This window comes from Acartia tonsa, chromosome 15 (genome assembly GCF_053477335.1).
Source record: "Acartia tonsa isolate MP-2025a chromosome 15, ASM5347733v1, whole genome shotgun sequence".
NCBI classification, from domain to species: domain Eukaryota; kingdom Metazoa; phylum Arthropoda; class Copepoda; order Calanoida; family Acartiidae; genus Acartia; species Acartia tonsa.
In genome coordinates, this window is record NC_137274.1 from 7738375 (window position 1) to 7760835 (window position 22461).

The 22461-nt window shown below is 33.4% G+C and overlaps 1 protein-coding gene across 5 annotated transcripts in view; it reads right to left on the reverse strand.

Moving 5' to 3' along the window:
• Positions 1-22461, reverse strand: part of LOC145307188 (potassium voltage-gated channel subfamily B member 2-like) — a 212482-nt gene that overhangs the window by 163566 nt on the left and 26455 nt on the right. For all 5 annotated transcript variants that reach the window (XM_080149550.1, XM_080149552.1, XM_080149551.1 and 2 more), the window contains exon 3: positions 3911-3982. In XM_080149550.1, coding sequence (XP_080005676.1) covers positions 3911-3970 — 60 coding nt within the window. In that variant the 5' untranslated portion in view covers positions 3971-3982. The remainder of the gene's footprint in view (positions 1-3910; positions 3983-22461) is intronic.

The window sequence follows — 22461 nt, forward strand, 5'->3', positions numbered from 1 at the left end:
ACAAACAATTCACTAATAGTTTTGATCTACAGGTGGGGTAATTATGATCATTATTGGGTATAGTCCCTTTCGTAACATCACACCTTATGGGGCGATTCTTTGTATTTTCACAGTAGCTTTTCTCCTATTTCTAGCCCCTGCGGGGGGGCTCTAACCCCTGCGGGCCAATTACCTAACCCTGTGTGGCAATCACCTAACCCAATATAACCTAACCTAACCTAAAATACCTATAAAAGTCATTTTAAAATACGACGAACCACCCCTTATGGGGCGATGTTATGAAAGGGACTATTACCTCATTAATTATTGGACATTGTCTTATCCCTTAAGATTCCTGACATTCAGTACTGACCTATTCAATTATCTATCTATCTATCTATTTTATTTTTATGTATACTAGCGCTACTCCACTAGTGGCCACAAGTGGTCCTTGAAACCCCTTCAGAGGGGTGGTGGCGACCCACCCTATTTTCAATTATAGTTCTAAAAGGAATGAGCAAAAAAATATGTTTGTTTTTTTAGGGGGGGGGGGAGAGGTTCTATGTGCTATTTCTCTTGGGAGGGTGGTGGTACCTCCCCTAAAATAGTTATAAACCTTTCCAAGACATATGTGAGGCTATACTGTAAAGGAGAACCATATCGGTTCAGCGGTTAGCGATTTCTTTCAGTATAGACATAAATACACAGATCCTGTTACTTTTTGGACGTTTGACTGTATTTGTTCTAACACAAAAAACTCTAGTGGTGTTTCCTGTTATCCAGAGCTGGATCTTTAAATGTGTAGCCGTTGGCGTTGCCGCTGCCGTAGCTGTAGCCGTTGCCATAGCCATAACCGTTGCCGTTGCCGTAGTCGTAGACATAGTTGTAGCTGTAGCTGTAGTCGTTGCCACAGTGCTGCTAATAAAACATGGATTTTTAAATGATTTTACAGCAGTGCATTGCCGGCTATAGCTAGAAATATGGATATCTAAAATCTTGTATGGCCCACCCAAAAAATAAATTATTATTTATAATTTTTGAAGTTTTTTTTATTCAAAATCACTATTTTAATAATACATTTTAAAGCTTTGCAATATTTACGTATTATTATAAGGGCAAGATCCAATGTAGTTGGTATGGCTGGTATGGCCTATATCGTGACGGGGCACGGCACAGCACGACATGGCACGTCCGGCCATTTGGCGGGAGAGTAGTGGAATCTTAATAGCCTAGCAGGGCTGGATAAGCAGCCAATACACACAAGATAAAGGGAGAGTCCAATTAATTTAATATAAATAAAGAAATACATTCTATTACTAAAATTTTAAAAATGTAATTATATTCCAACCTTATCAATTATATTGCAGTAATAAATCCCCAAAAGAATTTAATTTAATTATATTTATAGTTTTATTATATTAATTTCCTAAAAACTGTCTCTTTATGTAACACAGGCAACATACCTACTTTATTACCCAATACCCATGTGTGACGGTTCAATATTAACTAATCATTCCATGCCCGTACGTTATTTTATACATCATATAAATAATCTACATCCTAACTTTTATAATTTACTTTTATTTTATTATCTATGAAAACCACAATTAATATGTTTTTATGATAGTTTCGAAATAAAATATTTTAATTAGTTATTAAAATATCAAAAGTTATGTCTTTATGGCTACACACCGCAATGCTAAGCTAGTGTAGCCACTTTTAGCGTGGTCAGCCAGGGCCACAGCTACGACTATGCGTTGCCAATATGATTTAAAGATCGCATTGTTTTCTTGTGGCCACGGCAATGCGTGGTTAATCTGACTTAAAGATCGCTATTACGTTAGTGGCTGTACCTCTGGCCACGACTATGGCAACGGCTACACATTTAAAGATCCAGCTCAGATTATCCCTACATAAAAGTAACAGGATCTCTGAGTGTCTGTGTGTCTGTCTGTGCCATATGATCTCGCTGATCTGCTTAAATGATATGGTTCTCTTTTACAATGTAGCTTCTTATAGGTCTTGGGCTATTTTGGAAGAGGGTACCACCATCCTCTCAGGGGAAATTACCCCTAAAGAAAATACCCATCCCCCAAACCAAGTTTTATAAAAATAGAATTCAATAAGGGGGGAGTGTCGACTTCCCCATTCCCTCCCCCAACCTGAAGGGCCCCAAAAGGGCTCTAGGGACAAAGACGCTAATACATATTTATTCATAATGCTAACAGTTTTTTTTAATATAGTATAAGGGATCTTAAGGGAATGACAATGAACAATAATAAAATGTAAAATTATAAAATTAAAACCAGTTTTTGTTGCCCCAAGATGCTGGAGGCATGGGTTAAAAAACTGGTTTTAATCTTATCATTGTACATTTTTCCATTCACAGAAAACTAGACATAATACGATGCTAGACATAATTTTTCAGTATAGCTTAGAACCGGTCCTAATCAAATGGATATTAATCGGTTTCGAAGCAATTCAAGAAATAGGATAGGTGATTTTGTGTATCATCATTGGGGATGTTCATCAATTTATTAGCCATTATCTTATCTCTTTAGATCCCTTATGCAAAGCAACTGTAACAAAATAATATTGGTTTAAATTATTAATTCATAATATTAATTCAACACAAAAAGACGACATTTTGAATTACAATATTTTACGCGGCAATCGCACACCAATTGTACTGTGATTGAACATCCCTTTAAGTATAGTATGGACATAATTGTCTTTTGTTTGAGTTGAATTTTTATCTAAAAACTTTTCACACAAAGAAAAATTATGAAAACTTTTGTGAAAACAGACTCAACAGAGAGGGAGGGAGGGTACATTGGACTGAAAATTACTCTGGTACCTAAAGTTTTGTAAATGTGTTTTTGTTCATTTGTTGGCTTTAAACTTGGTATTTTTGTTAAATCTTGCACAAGAAATGTTTAAATTTTATACCAATGAAGGGATAATTTAAAATTTTGTGTATCATCATTGTTTATCAATTTATCACCCAATGTCTTATCCCTTAAGATCCCTGATGAAAACAGACTAAATATTTTAAGTTTGAGATATATAGATTCTAGGATAGATAGATAGATAAAAAGTATTATAGATAGAATAATGAATCTTAAGGGAAAAGACAATGACAGAATAAATGAAGATAAACAAAATTTTCCCTTATTGATATTAGAATTATTGGCGGAAAAGCAACAAGATCTATATATCCATCCATCTATACATCTATCTATCTATCTATCTATTTGTATGTCTGCTGTCTGTTTGTCTGTATGTATGTATATCTGTCTGTCTGTCTACCTGTACGTCTATCTGTCTGTCTGTCTATCTGTCTGTCTGTCTATCTGTCTGTCTGTCTACCTGTATGTCTATCTGTCTGTCTGTCTATCTGTCTGTCTGTCTACCTGTATGTATATCTGTCTGTCTGTCTATCTGTCTGTCTGTCTACCTGTATGTCTATCTGTCTGTCTGTCTTTATGTATGTTTGTCTATTTGTCTGCCTGTCTGTATTTTTGTAACTTGTATGTCTATCTGTCTGTCTGTCTATCTGTCTGTCTGTCTACCTGTATGTCTATCTGTCTGTCTGTCTATCTGTATGTCTGTCTACCTGTATGTCTATCTGTCTGTCTGTCTATCTGTCTGTCTGTCTATCTGTCTGTCTGTCTACCTGTATGTCTATCTGTCTGTCTGTCTTTATGTCTGTCTGTCTATCTGTCTGTCTGTCTACCTGTATGTCTATCTGCCTGTCTGTCTATCTGTCTGTCTGTCTATCTGTCTGTCTGTCTACCTGTATGTCTATCTGTCTGTCTGTCTATCTGTCTGTCTGTCTATCTGTCTGTCTGTCTACCTGTATGTCTATCTGTCTGTCTGTCTTTATGTATGTCTGTCTGTTTGTCTGCCTGTCTGTATTTTTGTAACCTACCTCTGATTTGGAAAGTAGGGGAACGCTGAAAGCTCCGTTTTCTTCCTCTTTATTGGGCATTCTTAGTAATACCTGAAATACCGTGGGAATATTAGTTGAGGCGTGGGAAAATTTAGTTGAGGTATGGAAATATTAGTTTAGATGTGGGTATATTAGTGGAGGCATGGAAAACTTGTTGAGGCGTGGGAAATTTAGTTGAGGAGTGGGAATATTAGTGGCAATAAATAGATAGATATTTAGATTAGTAAAGATAGATATTTAGATTAGTATAGATATTGAGATTAGTATCTAGATAGATAGTCAGATAGATAGATATTTAAATTATTAATTATAGATAGATTAATTCATAGGTGATTAGATAGATAGATAAATCAATAGATAGGTAGATGGATAGATAAATCGATAGATAGGTAGACAGATATTTAGAGTATTGTAGATAGATAGATAGATATTTAGATTAGTTATATAGATAGATAGATGTATAAATGTTTAATGATTGTTTACTCAGTGTTGGTAAACAAATTATCCATTCACACCAGATTTGGGTCCAGAAAAACTCAAAATATGCTAATCTTTTTTTTAGCTCCCTTCCATAATAACCAAGTATAAGGTATAACCAACAAGCAAAATAAATCTAAAATAATATTTGGGGGGCAAATGTAAGGGTCTTCAATTTTACAATGTTTTGCCCCCCAAAGGCAGCTGAAAGATATGAATAGGTTTTGTGATTCCGAATTAATTTCATTGTTGGTATAAGCTGCATAATATCATACTTTTTTATGCGTTAATTATTTGAAGGTAAATTTATATTGCATACACTATTATCTAATCAGTTTTTATAATTTCAATATAGCTTATATAATTTCAGTTCATTTAATATATGTTTATAAAATTTTGGTCTGAATAATTTTATTTCATATAATCTAACACATATAACTATCAGCTATGCCCCTAGAGGCCTCTAGTGGCACTTTAAATGTTTTGTTTTTCTATGTAGCGTTCAAGTCTCTACGTAAAAAAAAATTATTTTTCTTGTGTGGGTGATGGTTCCCTCACCCAAAAAAGTTATAAACCTTCCCGGGACCTATGAGAAGCTACCCTGTTAAGGAGAACCCAATTGGTTAAATGGTTAGCAAGATCCTTCAGTACAAACAGACACACAGACAAACACACATCCTGTTAATTTATATGTATAATTTAAGTTCATATAATCTACTACATATAATTTTAACTTGTATAAATTTCTCAGTATTTACAGTTTTATCACTTAAAAATTCAGATAATATAATTTCAGTTTGTTTGATTTTAGTTCAAGGGTGACCGCAAGAAATTCACTGCTTTAACTGCTGAATGACAGCCACAAGTAAAATCATTAAAAAATTTAAACCCTTCAGTTTCAATAACAAAAAAGATATAGGCATTTTAGAATGACATTATAAGTAAATGAAAATTTTGAAAGTTTCATCCAAACGACAAAATTATATCTAGCATTGTTTTATATCCAGTTTTCTGCGAATATAAAAATGTACAATCATATGATTAAAATTAGATTTTTAGACCACGCTTCAGCTGTCTATATACAATGCTAGAAGTAAACATTTTTCTCGTATTCATTTGAATCCGGTGGATAGGAACCGGTTCTCATCCATACGAAAAAACTATGTCTAGCATCGTATTATATCCAGTTTTCTACGAATATAGAAATGTACAATCATAAGATTAAAACTAGTTTTAATCTTATCTTATAATTGTACATTCTATATCCGCGGAAAGCCGTTTATAATACGATACGAGAAATAACTATTAATTTTTCTAACCCTTATTTGACAAAAAATATTTGCATTTTTATTGAGCGCTACTTATAAGTATAGTCTTTCATACATTTTTTTGTTCATATGTGTACATTATACATATTTCTTGTAAATAGAATCTACAATTACGTGGGGGGTATTTTCATTTTTCATTTTGTTTTTGATATAATGTACATACATAGATAGATACAATTAATGTAAGTATGCATAGATAGATTATAAACATAATTAGGCTGGGTGGCAAATAGATAGATAAATTGATAGATAGATTGATAGATTGATAAATTGTTAAATTGATAGATGGATTGATAGAAAGATAGATAGATAGATTGATAGATAGATAGATAGATAGATAGATAGATAGATAGATAGATAGATAGATAGATAGATAGATAGATAGATAGATAGATAGATAGATAGATAGATAGATAGATAGATAGATAGATAGATAGATTGATAGATAGATTGATAGATAGATTGATAGATAGATTGATAGATAGATTGATAGATAGATTGATAGATAGATTGATAGATAGATTGATAGATAGATTGATAGATAGATTGATAGATAGATTGATAGATAGATTGATAGATAGATTGATAGATAGATTGATAGATAGATTGATAGATAGATTGATAGATAGATTGATAGATAGATTGATAGATAGATTGATAGATAGATTGATAGATAGATTGATAGATAGATTGATAGATAGATTGATAGATAGATTGATAGATAGATTGATAGATAGATTGATAGATAGATTGATAGATAGATTGATAGATAGATTGATAGATAGATTGATAGATAGATTGATAGATAGATTTATAGATAGATTGATAGATAGATTGATAGATAGATTGATAGATAGATTGATAGATAGATTGATAGATAGATTGATAGATAGATTGATAGATAGATTGATAGATAGATTGATAGATAGATTGATAGATAGATTGATAGATAGATTGATAGATAGATTGATAGATAGATTGATAGAATGATAGATTGATAGATAGATTGATAATTGTCTCTGTTTCAATTTTGAGTCAACCCATTCCTGGGTTAGAAAATTGAATTAAAATACTGACATAAATTATTCAATGCAAGGTTCAATTTTGCATCAAAAAGAAAGCACTCCAGCTTGGAGTCTTCTTTATCTAAGGGTAACTCAGTTTATTGCATGTAAGATATACATGGATATTATAACAGTGGAAAAATTGTTGTCAATTTAGCTTGCTAACATGGAACATTTTTTTTTCATGCAGTAGGAGGGGAAGGAATGGTTAATAGTGGGCCAAAGGCGGAATTGTTATTTTAGCCTGCTGCAAGTTTCACTTTATAAGAGAAACTGAAAATGTGGTGTGTAATCAAACTAATAATATACCCATTCTCTGTATTTACACTGTTTGTCTTACACTCCAAGTTTCTGCTGGAAAAGGCGCAATCACCATAAAAAAAAACATAGCTTTCCAGTTTGTGGTCTACTTTTTACTTAGGTTTTACCAATATCTATGTCTGATGGTCTTACACTAAACATGTTCTGCAAAAAAAAGGCACAATCTCAATAAAAAATTAAGCTTTTTTTCTTTTTAAATCCTGTACAAACATTTGTCTGACTTTCTGACAATCAAAGTATTCTCTTGGTTTAAGATGCAATCTCCATCAAAAACATTGTTTTTCAGGTTTTTCTTTACTTCAGTGTGTCCATAGATATATTGTCTTGCTATCTGACACTTAACAACTGTGACATAACACGTTGCGTAACCCATATACTTGTTAGAAAGATGATAGGTTCTAATTTTTGGCCCAACACCATGTCATAACTAATAATATCAAACATAGTTACTACTGCTGGTCATATGTTCAAAATAATTAGCTATGGAAGGGTGAATGCCTTGGCTCAAAACAAACACAACTCATTACCATGCACAGTTAGGACTTCACAGCAAAGGTCTTGTTGGTTGTCTGAAGGATGTACAACCATATTACCATGTAAATCATTTGATTCAGAGAATGAAAGCTTAGCAGCTTAGGATTTTTATCTAATTATAGGTTGTATGTTATAACTTCTTTTGCTAGTCTATGCACATTATCACATCAATAGTAAAAGAAGGAGGAATGAATTGGCCAATAAACAGAGGCAACTCAATAAAGACTTGCAAACAAGGGTTGTGTAATCAAAGGGTTGATTGTCTGTTGCATAACCCAATACCCATTTAAATTCTAAGAAATAAAGACATATGTTTCAAGGTGCATGGAGGCAGGTATAAGTATAATAAACAAGTGACATAAATCATAAATAATATTTGGGGCACAAATTGAGATATTGTTAATTTTACTATATGTTCCCCCCCCCCCCCCCAACAACAACAACAGCTGAAAACCACATATTGATTTTATGATTTATTTTTAATTAATTTCATTATTTGTATAAGCTTGCATGGAGTTGGCTAGAACCCTAACTTTTTTACGTATGATTATACACAGCTTTTGTCTTACCCTACCTTGTAAGGGTTGGGATTCTTCTTCGATTTTTAAGTGATCATCTAGAGAATTCAGAGCATCATCCACTTGTAATGGAATGGGATACTCTAATACCCAAGTAACATCCATCAGAAAACCAACCCTTTGATTGCACGGCCTTTGTCTGAGAAGTCCTAATCATTCATGGTAGTACGTTGCGTCTGTTTTGGGCCAAGGCATTTATGTCACGCACCTGACATAGTAGCAGTAGGAACCATTTGTAACGTCTTTAGTTATGATGTGGTGTTGGGCCTAGATTTGAACTACGTGTTCAGCTACCATGGCAAGTTTAGCTTCTGTGTTAAAAGAACCTTGAAAAGGACCCAAGTTGACCAGCTTTTGGATAAGGTTAATCAGGGGGAGATGTACTTATGGTTTATAAAGCAATGGCTATAATATAGCTCTTATATATGGAGATCTTAAGGGATAAGATAATAGACAAGAAATTGAAATCATGATAAACAAAATAACCCCTTCTGTAGCTTAAACTCATTGGTTAGAATTACAGTATGATTTAAAAATGCGACAATATTATCTTTTGTATTTTCATAGGTTTCCATTTTTTTAAAATTTTACCTTCTTCGCCTCCAAAGGGTAAATGAAAAATCCCATGTGATCTAACATTGACAAAATATTTGAAATACCTGTTCCAGCATGATCAATATTATAAAAATACGATAATAGTTATTTCTTTCATCGTATTATAAACGACTTTCCGCGGATATAGAATGTACAATTATAAGATTAAAACCAGTTTTTTAGCCCCCAGGTACCAAAGGCACGGGCTAAAAAAACTGGTTTTAATCTTATGATTGTACATTTTTATATTCGTAGAAAGCCGTTTATAATACGATGCTAGACATAGTTTTTTCTTATTGATGAGAACCGGTTCCTATCCACCGGATTCGAATGAATACGAGAATAGTTATTTCTCCATCGTATTATAAACATTTTTCCGCGTATATAAAATGTATAAAAGGATTAATGCAGTTTCTTTAGCTCCGAGAAGCCGAAGGCACGGGCTAAGAAACTGGTTTTAATCTTATGATTGTACATTTTCATATTCGTAGAAAACTGGATATAAAAGTATAAGATTTAAAACAGTTTTTTTAGCCCCGAGAAGCCGAAGGCACGGGCTAAAAAACTGGTTTTAATCTTATGGTTGTACATTTTTATATATATTTGTAGAAAACTGGATAAAATACTTTGCTAGACACATTTTTTCGTATGGATGAGAACCGGTTCTAATCCAAAGGATATTAATTAAATTACTTTCAGGCGCTTTGTCCCTTTTTATTAGAACCACTATTTGGATAAAACTTCAAGATTAGAATAAAGAAAATTTATTTTAACTTCCATTTACTTGAACTAATGGGATAAGACAATGGCAGATGATTTTATATACATCACCAATGATAATGATCAAAATGGAGGAAAATTTTGGATACTGGTAGTAAATTAGGATTAAATATAAGTACCCAAAAATAAATGATAAAATACTTTGGGTCCCAGTGTTCAGAAGGATCTAAAGGGATAAGACAATGGCCGATAAATTGATATACATCCCCAATGATGATACACAAAATTACCCCCTCTGTAACATAAAATTAGTGTTTGAAACGTTTGAACACTCAACTTAATAAACCAACCAATCAAAACTCAATAAAAGTTCCCTAGTTGTTAAGCCAATTAATAAGAACATTCTTATATAACTTTGGGGACTAGTTAATTAAACAGCCCAATGACCCCTCCCTCTCTACCATAAGATACATAGATATAGGGACTAGATATTTGTTAATTTGTTTTTTCGTAAAATTTTTCATGATTATTAAGTGTTAGAATATCACAATCAAAATGTTTTATAACGCAGGAATCACTCCCCCCCCCCCTCCAATACTCTTCCTTACTATTTCTAAATAAATTACCAACATCCATAAAAGCGAAGCTCTGAAACGGTATGGCGTTCGGACGTACGGGCCGACACTAATTATAGAAAAGCTTCGCTTTTAAAAAAAACTACTAAGCCCATCCAACGTCAAATTTTTGGGTTATGTCACCCCCCCCCCCCACACCATTTCTAAACCGAAAATTTGATAGTAGACAAATTAATGCAACGTCTTCCGGTCATACGCCGTCATGCGTCAGGTTGGAAGGTAAACGCTATTTTCAGATCTCAGTTTTCACTATTTGATATACTATTTTTCTCTATTAGATAAAATTGATGCTTGCCTGATTATTCAATTCGCTATAATAAAAGATATTTTTTTCAAATCGCGAAATCTGGGATCTGAAATTTGCGTCACCCTTCCAATCTGAAGCATTTCTAAATGAATAAGGGATGGGGTAGAACCGGTTATAATAATGTTTTATTTTCTTGACTTTGAGTTAAACTCAATCGAAAATTTGTCCATTTATTTCAGACTTATGAAAATAAGATTAAACTTAGAGGGGGGAGGTGACATTGGACTGTAAATTACAGGTACCCAAAGTTTTATCAACACGTTCTTTAGCTAGCTTTAAAACTTTGGGTATTTTTATTCTATTATGATTTGTTGCTACAAGCTATTAATGTCCAAACTTTCTACCATTAATTTTAATCTACAGAAGAGGTAATTAAATCGGGCACATAAATTTATCGTCCATTGTCTTATCCCTATAGATCTTTGACTATAATTATATTATTTGCAGCCAAAATTAAACATAAACATATAATATCATAGAATTTTAATTAGTTAGTTGTAAAGATAGTTAGAGAAATAGATAGTTCAGAAATCTAAAGGAATTAGACAATGGCCGATGAATTTATATACATCCCCAATGATGATACACAAAATTACCCCTCTGTAACGTAAAATTAGTGTTTGAAACGTTTGAACACTCAACTTAATAAACGAACCAATTAAAAGTTGTTAAGCCGACGAGTATGAAAAAAGTTATTATAAAACTTTGGTGACTAGTGTAATAAACAGCTCATTGTCCTCTCTCTCTCTCTCTCTCTCTTTTCTCAGGAAGTAGGAGGGGACAATGGATCGAATATTCAATTTTTTCGAGTCTCAGACTTTGGGTACTGGCTTAAAGGGAATGTACAAGAATTTAGCAGTTTCTGGCTGACTTTGGGTACTTGCGCAACCAATGCCGCAACTCGTGTGTTAGTTTTGAATATTTAGCAGAAAAGTATCAATAAACTTAATTTGTTATGATGTGGCTGGTTTTAACAATTTTTTTCTCTCCAGAAAATATCATTTCATAGATAAAACTTTATTGTGATATTTGTTTAATAACCATTCTAAGAACCCAATTAAATTTTGGGTTATTGGGCGATGGGTTGAATGGGTTCCAGGGAGATTTTTATAGTTATTAATTACAGAATGATTATGTCAGTCTGATGTGCTTGTAATCTAATTTTCAAATGAATGTTTTTTTCTTGGAACTCTTTTCTTATTTTATAGTTTTCTGCCTCTCCCTTTACAATTTCCTTCATATTTTCCGGATTAATCTGGATTTCATAGTCTTTCAGCGATAACTCTTAAATTGAATTAATTGCCCATTGTCCCCTCCCTTACTCCCTGATCTTTTCCTCCTTATCCGGAAATCATTTGCAGTCCATACACACTCTTATAACATATCCAGGGATGGGGGGGGGGGGGGGGTACCCATAGTTAAAGTCCCATTATGTATTCGTAAAACTTTGGATACTTTGAATTCTGATTGATTGTCTCCAAACTTTTGAAACAATAATAACCATTGGGTAATTTTTGTTCATTATCATTGGGGAAGTTTATTAATTTATCGTCCATTGTCTTATCCCTTAAGATCCCTGTACATATCTTTTATAGGGGTTAATAATATTCCACATTAGTTCCTATAAGTAAAGGAGTGAAGTTAGGTTATAGCCTTAAACCCATGGGAAACAGCGTATGGTTTCCATTTAAAATGACGTCATACACTTTAAATGACCAATGATAAGCCAGTAATTGTAATTGTAATTGGTAAATTGTATACTGGCCTATCATTGGTCATTTGTGATGTATGGAGACATTTTTTTGGATATTATACACTGTTTCACTAGCGTGCATGCATGCTGTTGGCCTAGTTAATGTTTTGGCCCATAAACATGCACAACTCTTTACAGTCTATCGCTGAGCTCAAGTTTTCCAACAATTTAGTTCTAAATATTCTCCTGACTAGCAAGAGCCATAGTGATATTATATTGCTCTACTTGATGTACTGAATTTTAGTTTCCGAAAGTGTACCCAGCCTCCGTGTCCTATCTCAATATTTACTACTAGCTTAAAATTTGAATTTTGAATGTATAATGTATAAATCGTTTATACATTTTATCGCTTTTCCCTTTGACCAGAGTAGCTGAAAATAGCGTTAGTAATAATTGAGTTGTCTGCTGTACAACTTTGGAAATTAGGGAAGAAATAGGCAATCCATTTTTAGCACATCCTTGGTAAAGATACCCCCCATACTAACCCACAATCAATATCATATTGTTATAGTACAATAATCCAGCGATCTAAAGGGATAAGACAATGGCCGATAAATTAATGTACATCCCAAATAATGATACACACAATTACCCCTTAATTCTGTGGACTGAAAATAGTGGTTGAAGCGTTTGTGCACTCAACTCTAACTGCTGGACCAATATGGATTTTATGCCGCTTAACACAGTGTGCGGGCATTATATGTACGTTCAGCCGTTTGGCAGCTAGCAGCCTTTATAGTTCATAGTTTTTTGGAGATAATCATTACCATGAATAGTTTACCATGAACTGCACTAGATCCAAAATATCTTGATTCCTGTAGTAGTTAGGTACGATTTAGAAAGCGTAGCAACACTATAATCGTTACCAGAATTTCTGTACGCCCTTTTTTTTTTAACTACAAATCGTTACCAGAAAGTCCAAACGTCCATTTTAAACATGTAGATTTTTTAGTTTTTAATAACAAGTTTTATAGGATAGCTTTTTATGTTGATTTAAGTATGTTAGAGTTGTCCTATCAACTTCAAACATTGCATGGTGATTCCTGTAGTAGTCAGGTACGATTTATAAAGCGTAGCAACTCTATAATCATTACCAGAATGTCTGTACGTCCATTTTAAACATGTATATTTTAAAGTTTTTAACAACAAGTTTTATAGGATAGCTTTTTATGTTAATTTGGGTGTGTTAGAATTGTCCCATTAACTTCAAACTTTGTATGGTGATTCCTGTAGTAGTCAGGTACGATTTAGAAAGCGTAGCAACACTATAATCGTTACCAGAAAGTCCGTACGTTCATTTAAAACATGTTTATTTTTTGAGTTTTTTAAGAGCAAATTTTTATGTCGTATAATTATCCAATTGATCTATTTTTTACATACTGATTCCTAGGACAACAAAGTACAATGTTATAAGCGAAGCATTCTATAATCAAGTCCTAAAAATGTAAGTATGTCCTTAAATATTATCCTGTATTTAAGCATTTTTCAACAAATTTACATTTACTTTTACAATTTTGTTTCGACTATACATTTATATTTTGATTATTCACTTCCGACACTTCTTTTTATCAGTATTTCTTCAAATTTTGTTGTTATTAAAATCGAAGCTTTTCTATATATAGGGTACGTCCGTCCGTCTGAAACAGATAGGTTTTTTCTTTAATTTAGGCATGCTAGAATTGTCCTATCGACTTCAAACTTTGCATGGTGATTCCTGTAGTACGTAAGTACGATTTAGAAAGCGTAGCAACTCTATAATCATTACCAGAATGTCCGTACGCCCATTTTAAACATGTTTTTAAACAACAATTTTTTTGGTTGTTTTATTGTGACATGCACATATCGGTGGTGTATCATCGGATTACAATGATATTCCTAAGAACTCTGTAAAACTTGAGTGTCATATAGGTATATAAAGGGAAAGACAGTGGCCGATAAATTGATGTAATCCCCCAATGATGATGCACAAAATTATTAAAATTAGTCGTTGAAACGTTTGTAAACATTCAACTTATTGATCCAACCATTCAAAATTCAAGAAAAGTCCACAAAGTTGTTAAGCCAATGAATAAGAAAACATTGTAAAAAAAACTTTGGGGACAGGATCTGTGTCTGTCTGTACCGAAAGATGTTAAAAATAGTTCCTACTGCTGCTATGTCAGGTGCACAACATAAATATTGAGAGTAGGGAGAATACCCTGGCCCAAAACGGGTGCAACTCATCACCATGCAAAGTTGGGACTTATAAGTCAAAGGTTGTGCAATCAAAGGGTTGGTTGTCTGAATGTTACTTAAACTAATGTCCTTGGATTTTCCATTATACGCGGATGGTGCTCTGAATTCTCAAGATGACATAAAAAAATTTAAGGAGACTCAGCCCTCATGAGGTAAGGTACTATGCATTTGTGACTCCATACACTACGATGGTGAGAGTTTGAGTTTAATTCTACAAGTGTTGACTTAAATTTCTCAATAACAATAATAATCACGCAACTCTTCCTGGTTGTGTAAGAAGGGGATTATTGAGTAGGTTTGGATACTCAATAGTCACATACATACATAGTATCAATACTACACTATCCCAAGCTCTTCTGCGGAGAGCATCATTCATTACGGTGACTTCATTTGGGACACCCGCCATCCTCGGCGAGGGTGAGGTAATAATGAATAGCTCTCATGAGATAGCGGGTCAAGTCATAATGTGCTTTAGTGTAGAGCTTGATAGCCCTAGTGGCTATACAAAAGTGTCTCAGCCTACTCCATGACTAATTAGGTCCAAACCCTAAAAAACTATGGCTAATCAATCAATCAATTAATTGAGAATAGTTGCTTTCGTAACATCGCCCCATAAGGGGCCATTTGTGGTATTTTTAAAATGGCTTTTATAGGTTATTTTAGGTTAGGTTATATTGGGTTAGGTGATAGCCACACCCGCAGGTTTAGAGCAGGGGCTAGAAATATGAGAAAAGCTACTGTAAAAAATACGAAGAATCGTCCCATAAGGTTCGACGTTACGAAAGGGACTATACCCAATTAATCTTATGTGACACTAGAGTCTACTCCATGACTAATTAGGTCCAAACCCTAAGAAGCTATGGCTAATCAATCAATCAATCAATCTTATGTGATACTAGAGTGTTATATATTTCTAGAACCTAGAATAATATACAGAACCATTGCTAATCTAATTATAGTTATATATACTACAGTTCTTTTTTAGAGGCGAGGCTACTCTGCAATTTTAAAAGTCCGTATGTCCGTACTTCACAATTTATTTCATTATCTATCTATCTATCTATATATCTATCTATTTATCCATCTATCTATCTATCTATCTATCTATCTAACTATCTATCTATCTATCTATCTATCTATCTATCTATCTATCTATCTATCTATCTATCTATCTATCTATCTATCTATCTATCTATCTATCTATCTATCTATCTATCTATCTATCTATCTATCTATCTATCTATCTATCTATCTATCTATCTATCTATCTATCTATATATCTATCTATCTATCTATATATCTACTTATCTATCTATCTATCTATCTATCTATCTATCTATCTATCTATCTATCTATCTCTCTTTCTATCTTTCTATCTTTATCCACATATATCTGGAACTCTCTAAGGTTTAAGAATCAACTTAACCCTAAAAAGTAACAGCATCTCAGTTTGTCTTTCTGTCTGTACCAAAGGATCTCGCTCATCTTTTAACCAATACGATTCTCCTTTACAGTGTAGCTTTGCACAGGTCCTGGAAAGATTCATAGCCATTTTGGGGGAGGGTACCACTGCCCCCCAAAAAATTTCAACCCTAAATTTTTTTCTTTCCTGGGAAATTAAAATATAAAAAATGTGGTTTGAAACTCCCACCACCTTAAGTGCCCCTAGAGGCCTTCACTAGTAAAACCTATTATGTTAAGTAGCAAGCTTTTTTGTCTGTAGCGAAGGATCTCGCAACCACCAACCCGATATGGTTCTCCTTTACAGTGAAACATCTTATAGGTCATGGGAAGGTTTTAAACTATTTTTGGGGAGGTTTTTTTTACTCTTTTGAAACTCAAATTTAAAATAGAATGAGTTCGACTTTTCCCCCTCCTACCTTAAGTGCCCCTAGAGGCCTCTAGGGGGCGTAGCCTCTAGTAAATAAAATATAATGGAACCAAATATTTATAACCAGGTTTGCACTATGGATGATGGTGGAATACTGTAAAATTATACTGGTACCCAAAGTTTTATATTCTTAATATTTCGATTAAAACTTTGGGTACTTTAGGGTTTTAGTGCAAACAGCATTATAATTACTACAGAAGGAGTTATTTTGTGTATCATCATTTGGGATGTACATCAATTTATCGGCCATTGTCTTATCCCTTTAGATCCATGTTTGCATACACTATGGAGAAGGGGGGAGGGGACTGTATAATTATACTAGTACCCAAAGTTTTATATTCTTAATATTTGGCTCATAACTTTGGGTACTTTTTGATAGGTTAGTGCAAACATCAATATTCAATCATTTTATTCTACAGAAGGAGTTATTTTGAGTATCATCATAGGAGATGTACATCAATTTATCGGCCATTGTCTTATCCCTTTAGATCCCTGTTTAAAAAAGGAGGTAGGAAGGGAGGGGACACTGTATAATTAAACTAGTAGTAGTACCCAAAGTACCAAAGTAGTACCAAATAAATCCATTATTAGAAATTGATTTATTTGATTACGACACATGAAACGTAAAATTATGCAATCATTTTTGAAGCGTAGCAACTCTTCTTTTCATCTATCTGTCTATCTATCTATCTAAATATCTATCTATTTATCTATCTATCTATCTATCTATCTATCTATCTATCTATCTATCTATCTATCTATTTATCTATCTATCTATCTATCTATCTATATATCTATCTATCTATCTATCTATCTATCTATCTATCTATCTATCTATCTATCTATCTATCTATCTATCTATCTATCTATCTATCTATCTATCTATCTATCTATCTATCTATCTATCTATCTATCTATCTATCTATCTATCTATCTATCTATCTATCTATCTATCTATCTATCTATCTATCTATCTATCTATCTATATATCTATCTATCTATCTATCTATCTATCTATCTATCTATCTATCTATCTATCTATCTATCTATCTATCTATCTATCTATCTATCTATCTATCTATCTATCTATCTATCTATCTATCTATCTATCTATCTATCTATCTATCTATCTATCTATCTATCTATCTATCTATCTATCTATCTATCTATCTATCTATCTATCTATCTATCTATCTATCTATATATATATATATATATACATATATATATCTATCTATATATATCTATCTATATATCTATCTATCTACCTATCTATCTATCTATCTATCTATCTATCTATCTATGTAACTACACTAGTGTGTTTGTCATAAAATTATCTGATTTTGATTTGACGTTTCTCCTTGTAAGGCCGGGAGGGGGACATATTTTAGGAAAAACTAATATAGTTACCAGAGAGAGAGACGATATTTTTAATTATATAATTTTACGCGGCAATCGCACACTAATCGTATTATGCTTTACAATCAGCTGATCTTTGTTTACATTTAAATATTGGGTACAAGCTGAGAGAGAGGGGACAATGGGCTGTTTGTTACACTAGTCCTCTAATTCTTACAAGAACTTTTGGGGACTTTTAGTAAATTTTGATTGTTGATGAGTGTTCATACTTTTCAAGCTTTTATTTTAATCTACAGAAGGGGTAATTTTATGTATCATCATTTGGGATGTACATTAATTTATCGGTCAATGTCTTATCCCTTTAGATCCCTGGACGGTTAGCCAGGGATATTAAGGGATAAGACAATGAAGGATACATAAATGTACATACCCAATGATGATGAACAAAATTGACTTCTATTTAAATTATTAGTTTAAAGTTATTAGTTTGGAAGCAACTAATTAAAATTCAATTCCCTAAAGTTTTTGAGCCAACGGATAGTTTAAAGCGGTTATAATACAGGTATTTAATACTATTTAATACCAAAAGTTTCGGCACTGTATCTTGGATGGTAGCTGAGAAATTCATGCCACCCCCCCCCCCTCTCCAGTTGTTAAAAAGGACGCACAGACATTTCACTACAAAACACTAGAGGGAAGGTCTTTGAAAATCAAACATTGGTAACGGGATTAATAACACAGCCAAGTAGCAGAAAACAATTTCCTTGCAGACAAAAGGGTCATTAAAAAAAGGAGGGAGGTAGTAATCTGTACATACTTTGGCGTTATCCTCTTTTTTTTCAATTTTTTTCAATTTTATACCCCCCCCCCCCCCCCCCCCGACTAAATGACTGGGTTAGGTTAGGCTAGGTTAGGTTATATAGCTAGGGGACCCGCGGCTAGGCAGGCTAGGGGGCCGAGCGCACGCGGCTAGGCAGGCCAGGGGGCCATTTTTTTTTTGGGGGGGGGGTATAAAAATTGTCAAATTTTGAGAAAAATTTCCTAAGAGGATAATACCCATACATCTATACTATAGATCTGTTGTATTAAAATGAAAAAGTAAAATAAATTGGTGGTGTTTCTTTTTCTAGAGGCGATTTCTCTTGGAAGGGTGGTGGTAACCTCCCCCATAATAGTTATAAACCTTCCCAGGACCTAAAAGAAGCTACATTGTAAAGGATAACCATAGCAAGATCCTTTGTTAAAGACAGAAAAAAATCTTACTACTTTTTAAAATAGGATATATGATTTTCTCGTATTTACTCAAATCGGGTGGATAAGAACCGGTTCTCATCCATACGAAAAAACTATGTCTAGTATCGTATTATATCCAGCTTTCTACAAATATAAAATGTACAATCATATGATTAAAACCAGTTCTTTTTAGACTGTGCCTTTGGCACCTCAGGGCTAAAAAACTGGTTTTAATCTTACAATTGTACATTCTATATCCGCGGAAAGCTTTTTATAATACAATGCGAGAAATAACTATTTTATTTAAATCCCTTATTCTCTCTTTCTTACATTTATACAGGGGTAGCCAGTCTAACCAACAATTCAACAACAAAAAATCACGAAACCTTATGGGGAATCCGGTGATATAGTTTGCTTTAGTCATGTATGTGAGTTTCATTTAGATTTGTTTATCAGAATAGCATTCCCTTGTCCCTACATTTAGAGCACTACCAGGTAGAGAGGGGACAATGTCCGATAAATTGATGTACATCCCCAATGATGATAATCAAAATTATCCCTTTTGTATATTACAATTATTGGTTACAACGTTTGGGTACTCAACTTAATGAACCAACCAATTAAAAAACAACAAAAGTCCCCAAAGTTACTGAGCCAACGAATTAGAAAACGTTATTTTAAAACTTTGGGGACTAGTGTAATAAACAGCCTAATGTCCCCTCCCTCCCTGCATTTATAGCACCATCAGGGAGGGAGGGGACATTGGAATGTAATATTTATTTATCACATTGTAGTTTAGACACCTTTCCGCAGATATTATAATAAAAAAATATAAGATTATAACCAGTTTTGTTAGCTACGAGGGGCCGAAGGCCAGGCCTAACAAAACCTGTATTAATTTTAAGATTTTCGTTTTAATAATAGTGAAAAATTGTCTGTAATACGATGCTATACATGTTTTTTCAGTATAGCCTTGAACTGGTTCTAATCCAGCTGATATTAATCGGTTTTGAACTTTGGGGACTTTTTTGGTAAAAACTAGTAATTTGAATTCATATGAATGGTAATTTTGTTTACCAAACTTGGGTATGTACATAAATTTATCGCTACGCCATTAGAGGCCTCTAGGTGCACTTGAGATTCGGTGAGGGGGGGAGGGGAGAAGTCGACCCCGCCCCCCTTTGTATTTTATACTTTAAAAACATGGTGGTCTCTTGAGGCATTTTTTTTGTTTTTTCCTTTCTAGGGGCGATTTCCCTCTCCTTAGTTATAAGCCTTCTCAGAACCTATGAGAAGCTACATTGTAAAGGAGAACCATATCTATTCAGCAGTTAGAGAGATCCTTTGGTTTAAACATACAAACACACACACACACACACGGATCCTGTTACTTTTATAATAGGATGGATGACATGAAAAATCACTGCACTTTCCTATCAAAATTTGTAATAAACAAGAGAAGTTCTGAAACGGTAGAACAAACAAATATTAACACTTGTAGAGTGTCAGAACTGTATAATCAGAATACTAATGTATAAAAGCCGAAACAAAATTGTAAAAAAATTTTTTGAAAATCTACTTAAATATAGGATGATGTTTCAGGACATACTTACATTTTTAGGACTTGATTATAGAGATGTTTCGCTTATAAAATTGTACTTTGTTTTCCTATGAGTCAGTACTCCAAAAATCAGATCAATCGGATAATAATATCACATAATTTTGTTGCTAAAATGTTAAGAATCAACATGTTTGAAATGGACGTACGGACATTCTAGTAAAGATTATACAGTTGCTAGGCTCTCTAAATCGTACCTAACTACAACAGAAATCACCATATAAACTCTAACACGCCTGAATTAACGAAAAAAGACGTCATGGACGGACGGACGTACGGAACGACCCTAATTATAGAAAAGCTTTGCTTTTTCAAAAAATGGCCGAATTTTTCTTTTTTTTCTTAACCCGTCAATTTTAATCTGCATAAGATAAGGTTTACTATATTTGGGAATGTACATATCAATTTATCGTCCATTGTCTTATCCCTTAAGATCCCTGCAGAGCCGGTGACAGTTTCCTTTCATTTCGAGTCAGAAAATGGAAATATTAAGAAGAATAGCAACATGTGAGAATCAGAGAAATTAGATAGATAGATAGATAGATAGATAGATAGATAGATAGATAGATAGATAGATAGATAGATAGATAGATAGATAGATAGATAGATAGATAGATAGATAGATAGATAGATAGATAGATAGATAGATAGATAGATAGATAGATAGATAGATAGATAGATAGATAGATAGATAGATAGATAGATAGATAGATAGATAGATAGGTAGATAGATAGATAGATAGATAGATAGATAGATAGATAGATAGATAGATAGATAGATAGATAGATAGATAGATAGATAGATAGATAGGTAGATAGATAGATAGATAGATAGATAGATAGATAGATAGATAGATAGATAGATAGATAGATAGATAGAGAGATAGATTGCTACGTGATTTTTAAAGATATATTTTTTCCTTTGACACAAAGTAGTAAGTTTTTTTGTCTGAAGAAAAATATCTCAGAAATCGCTGCTCCGAATTGCTTGTAATTTTTAGTTTATAATTTCTGGGTATGGTTTTAAGCTATTGTTCTGACCTCTTCCGCCCTTCCTTGGTGGCAAGGGGCGAAGCAACTACTAAATACATAATTGGATGACACTGAACTTCCCAGAGATAAAACTCAGCTAGCAAAGAAGCGTTTGATAAACGCTCAGACAGGGCACGCCACGGACTGGCCGCCGCGGACAGCACTCTGGTGCGCAGCCGCCCGATCGCCGTACTCGCCATCCCTGTCCTTATCCTCTTTGTCCTTTCTCTTATTCTTATCCTTACTCTCTTTCTCCTTTAAGTATAGACTTATTGTCTTCGGTCACAATCTTCTCCAAGTCCTTAATATCTTTTATACAAGAATCTTCACTTTAAGAACAATAGTACTAAACTGATGTGTTTCTAAAATAGTAGTTTTCATAAATACCTTCTCCTTTAAATTGAATTATACAAAAACACAATCTTAATACCAAACTTAAATAAAAATTACATCCCAAAGTCACAAAGCCACTCTACAACTTACCTAGCCCAAGATATACAACACGATAATGTAAAAACTGTCTATGCACGCGTCACTACTTTCATAATAAAAAACTCTCTCTTAAATCAGTTTTTCTTTAATTAGTATCTATAATATTTTTATTTGGTTTTCTTTTCAAAAAGTTTTAAATTTATCTAACTTGTTAATATTCATAATAGGTACATATGCACGCCTACCGTGCACATGTATTCCTTGTTATTGCAATCCTAAGTCTAGAATGTGGCTAAAAATCCATCAAGCCCTCAAGTTTTTACTTAACGTAAAACACATAATATGCAAATTTATTCTTATTCTTATATAAAAATGCCACCAGGAATGTAGGAATAAAGTGTCGGGTCGGAAATAAGTTA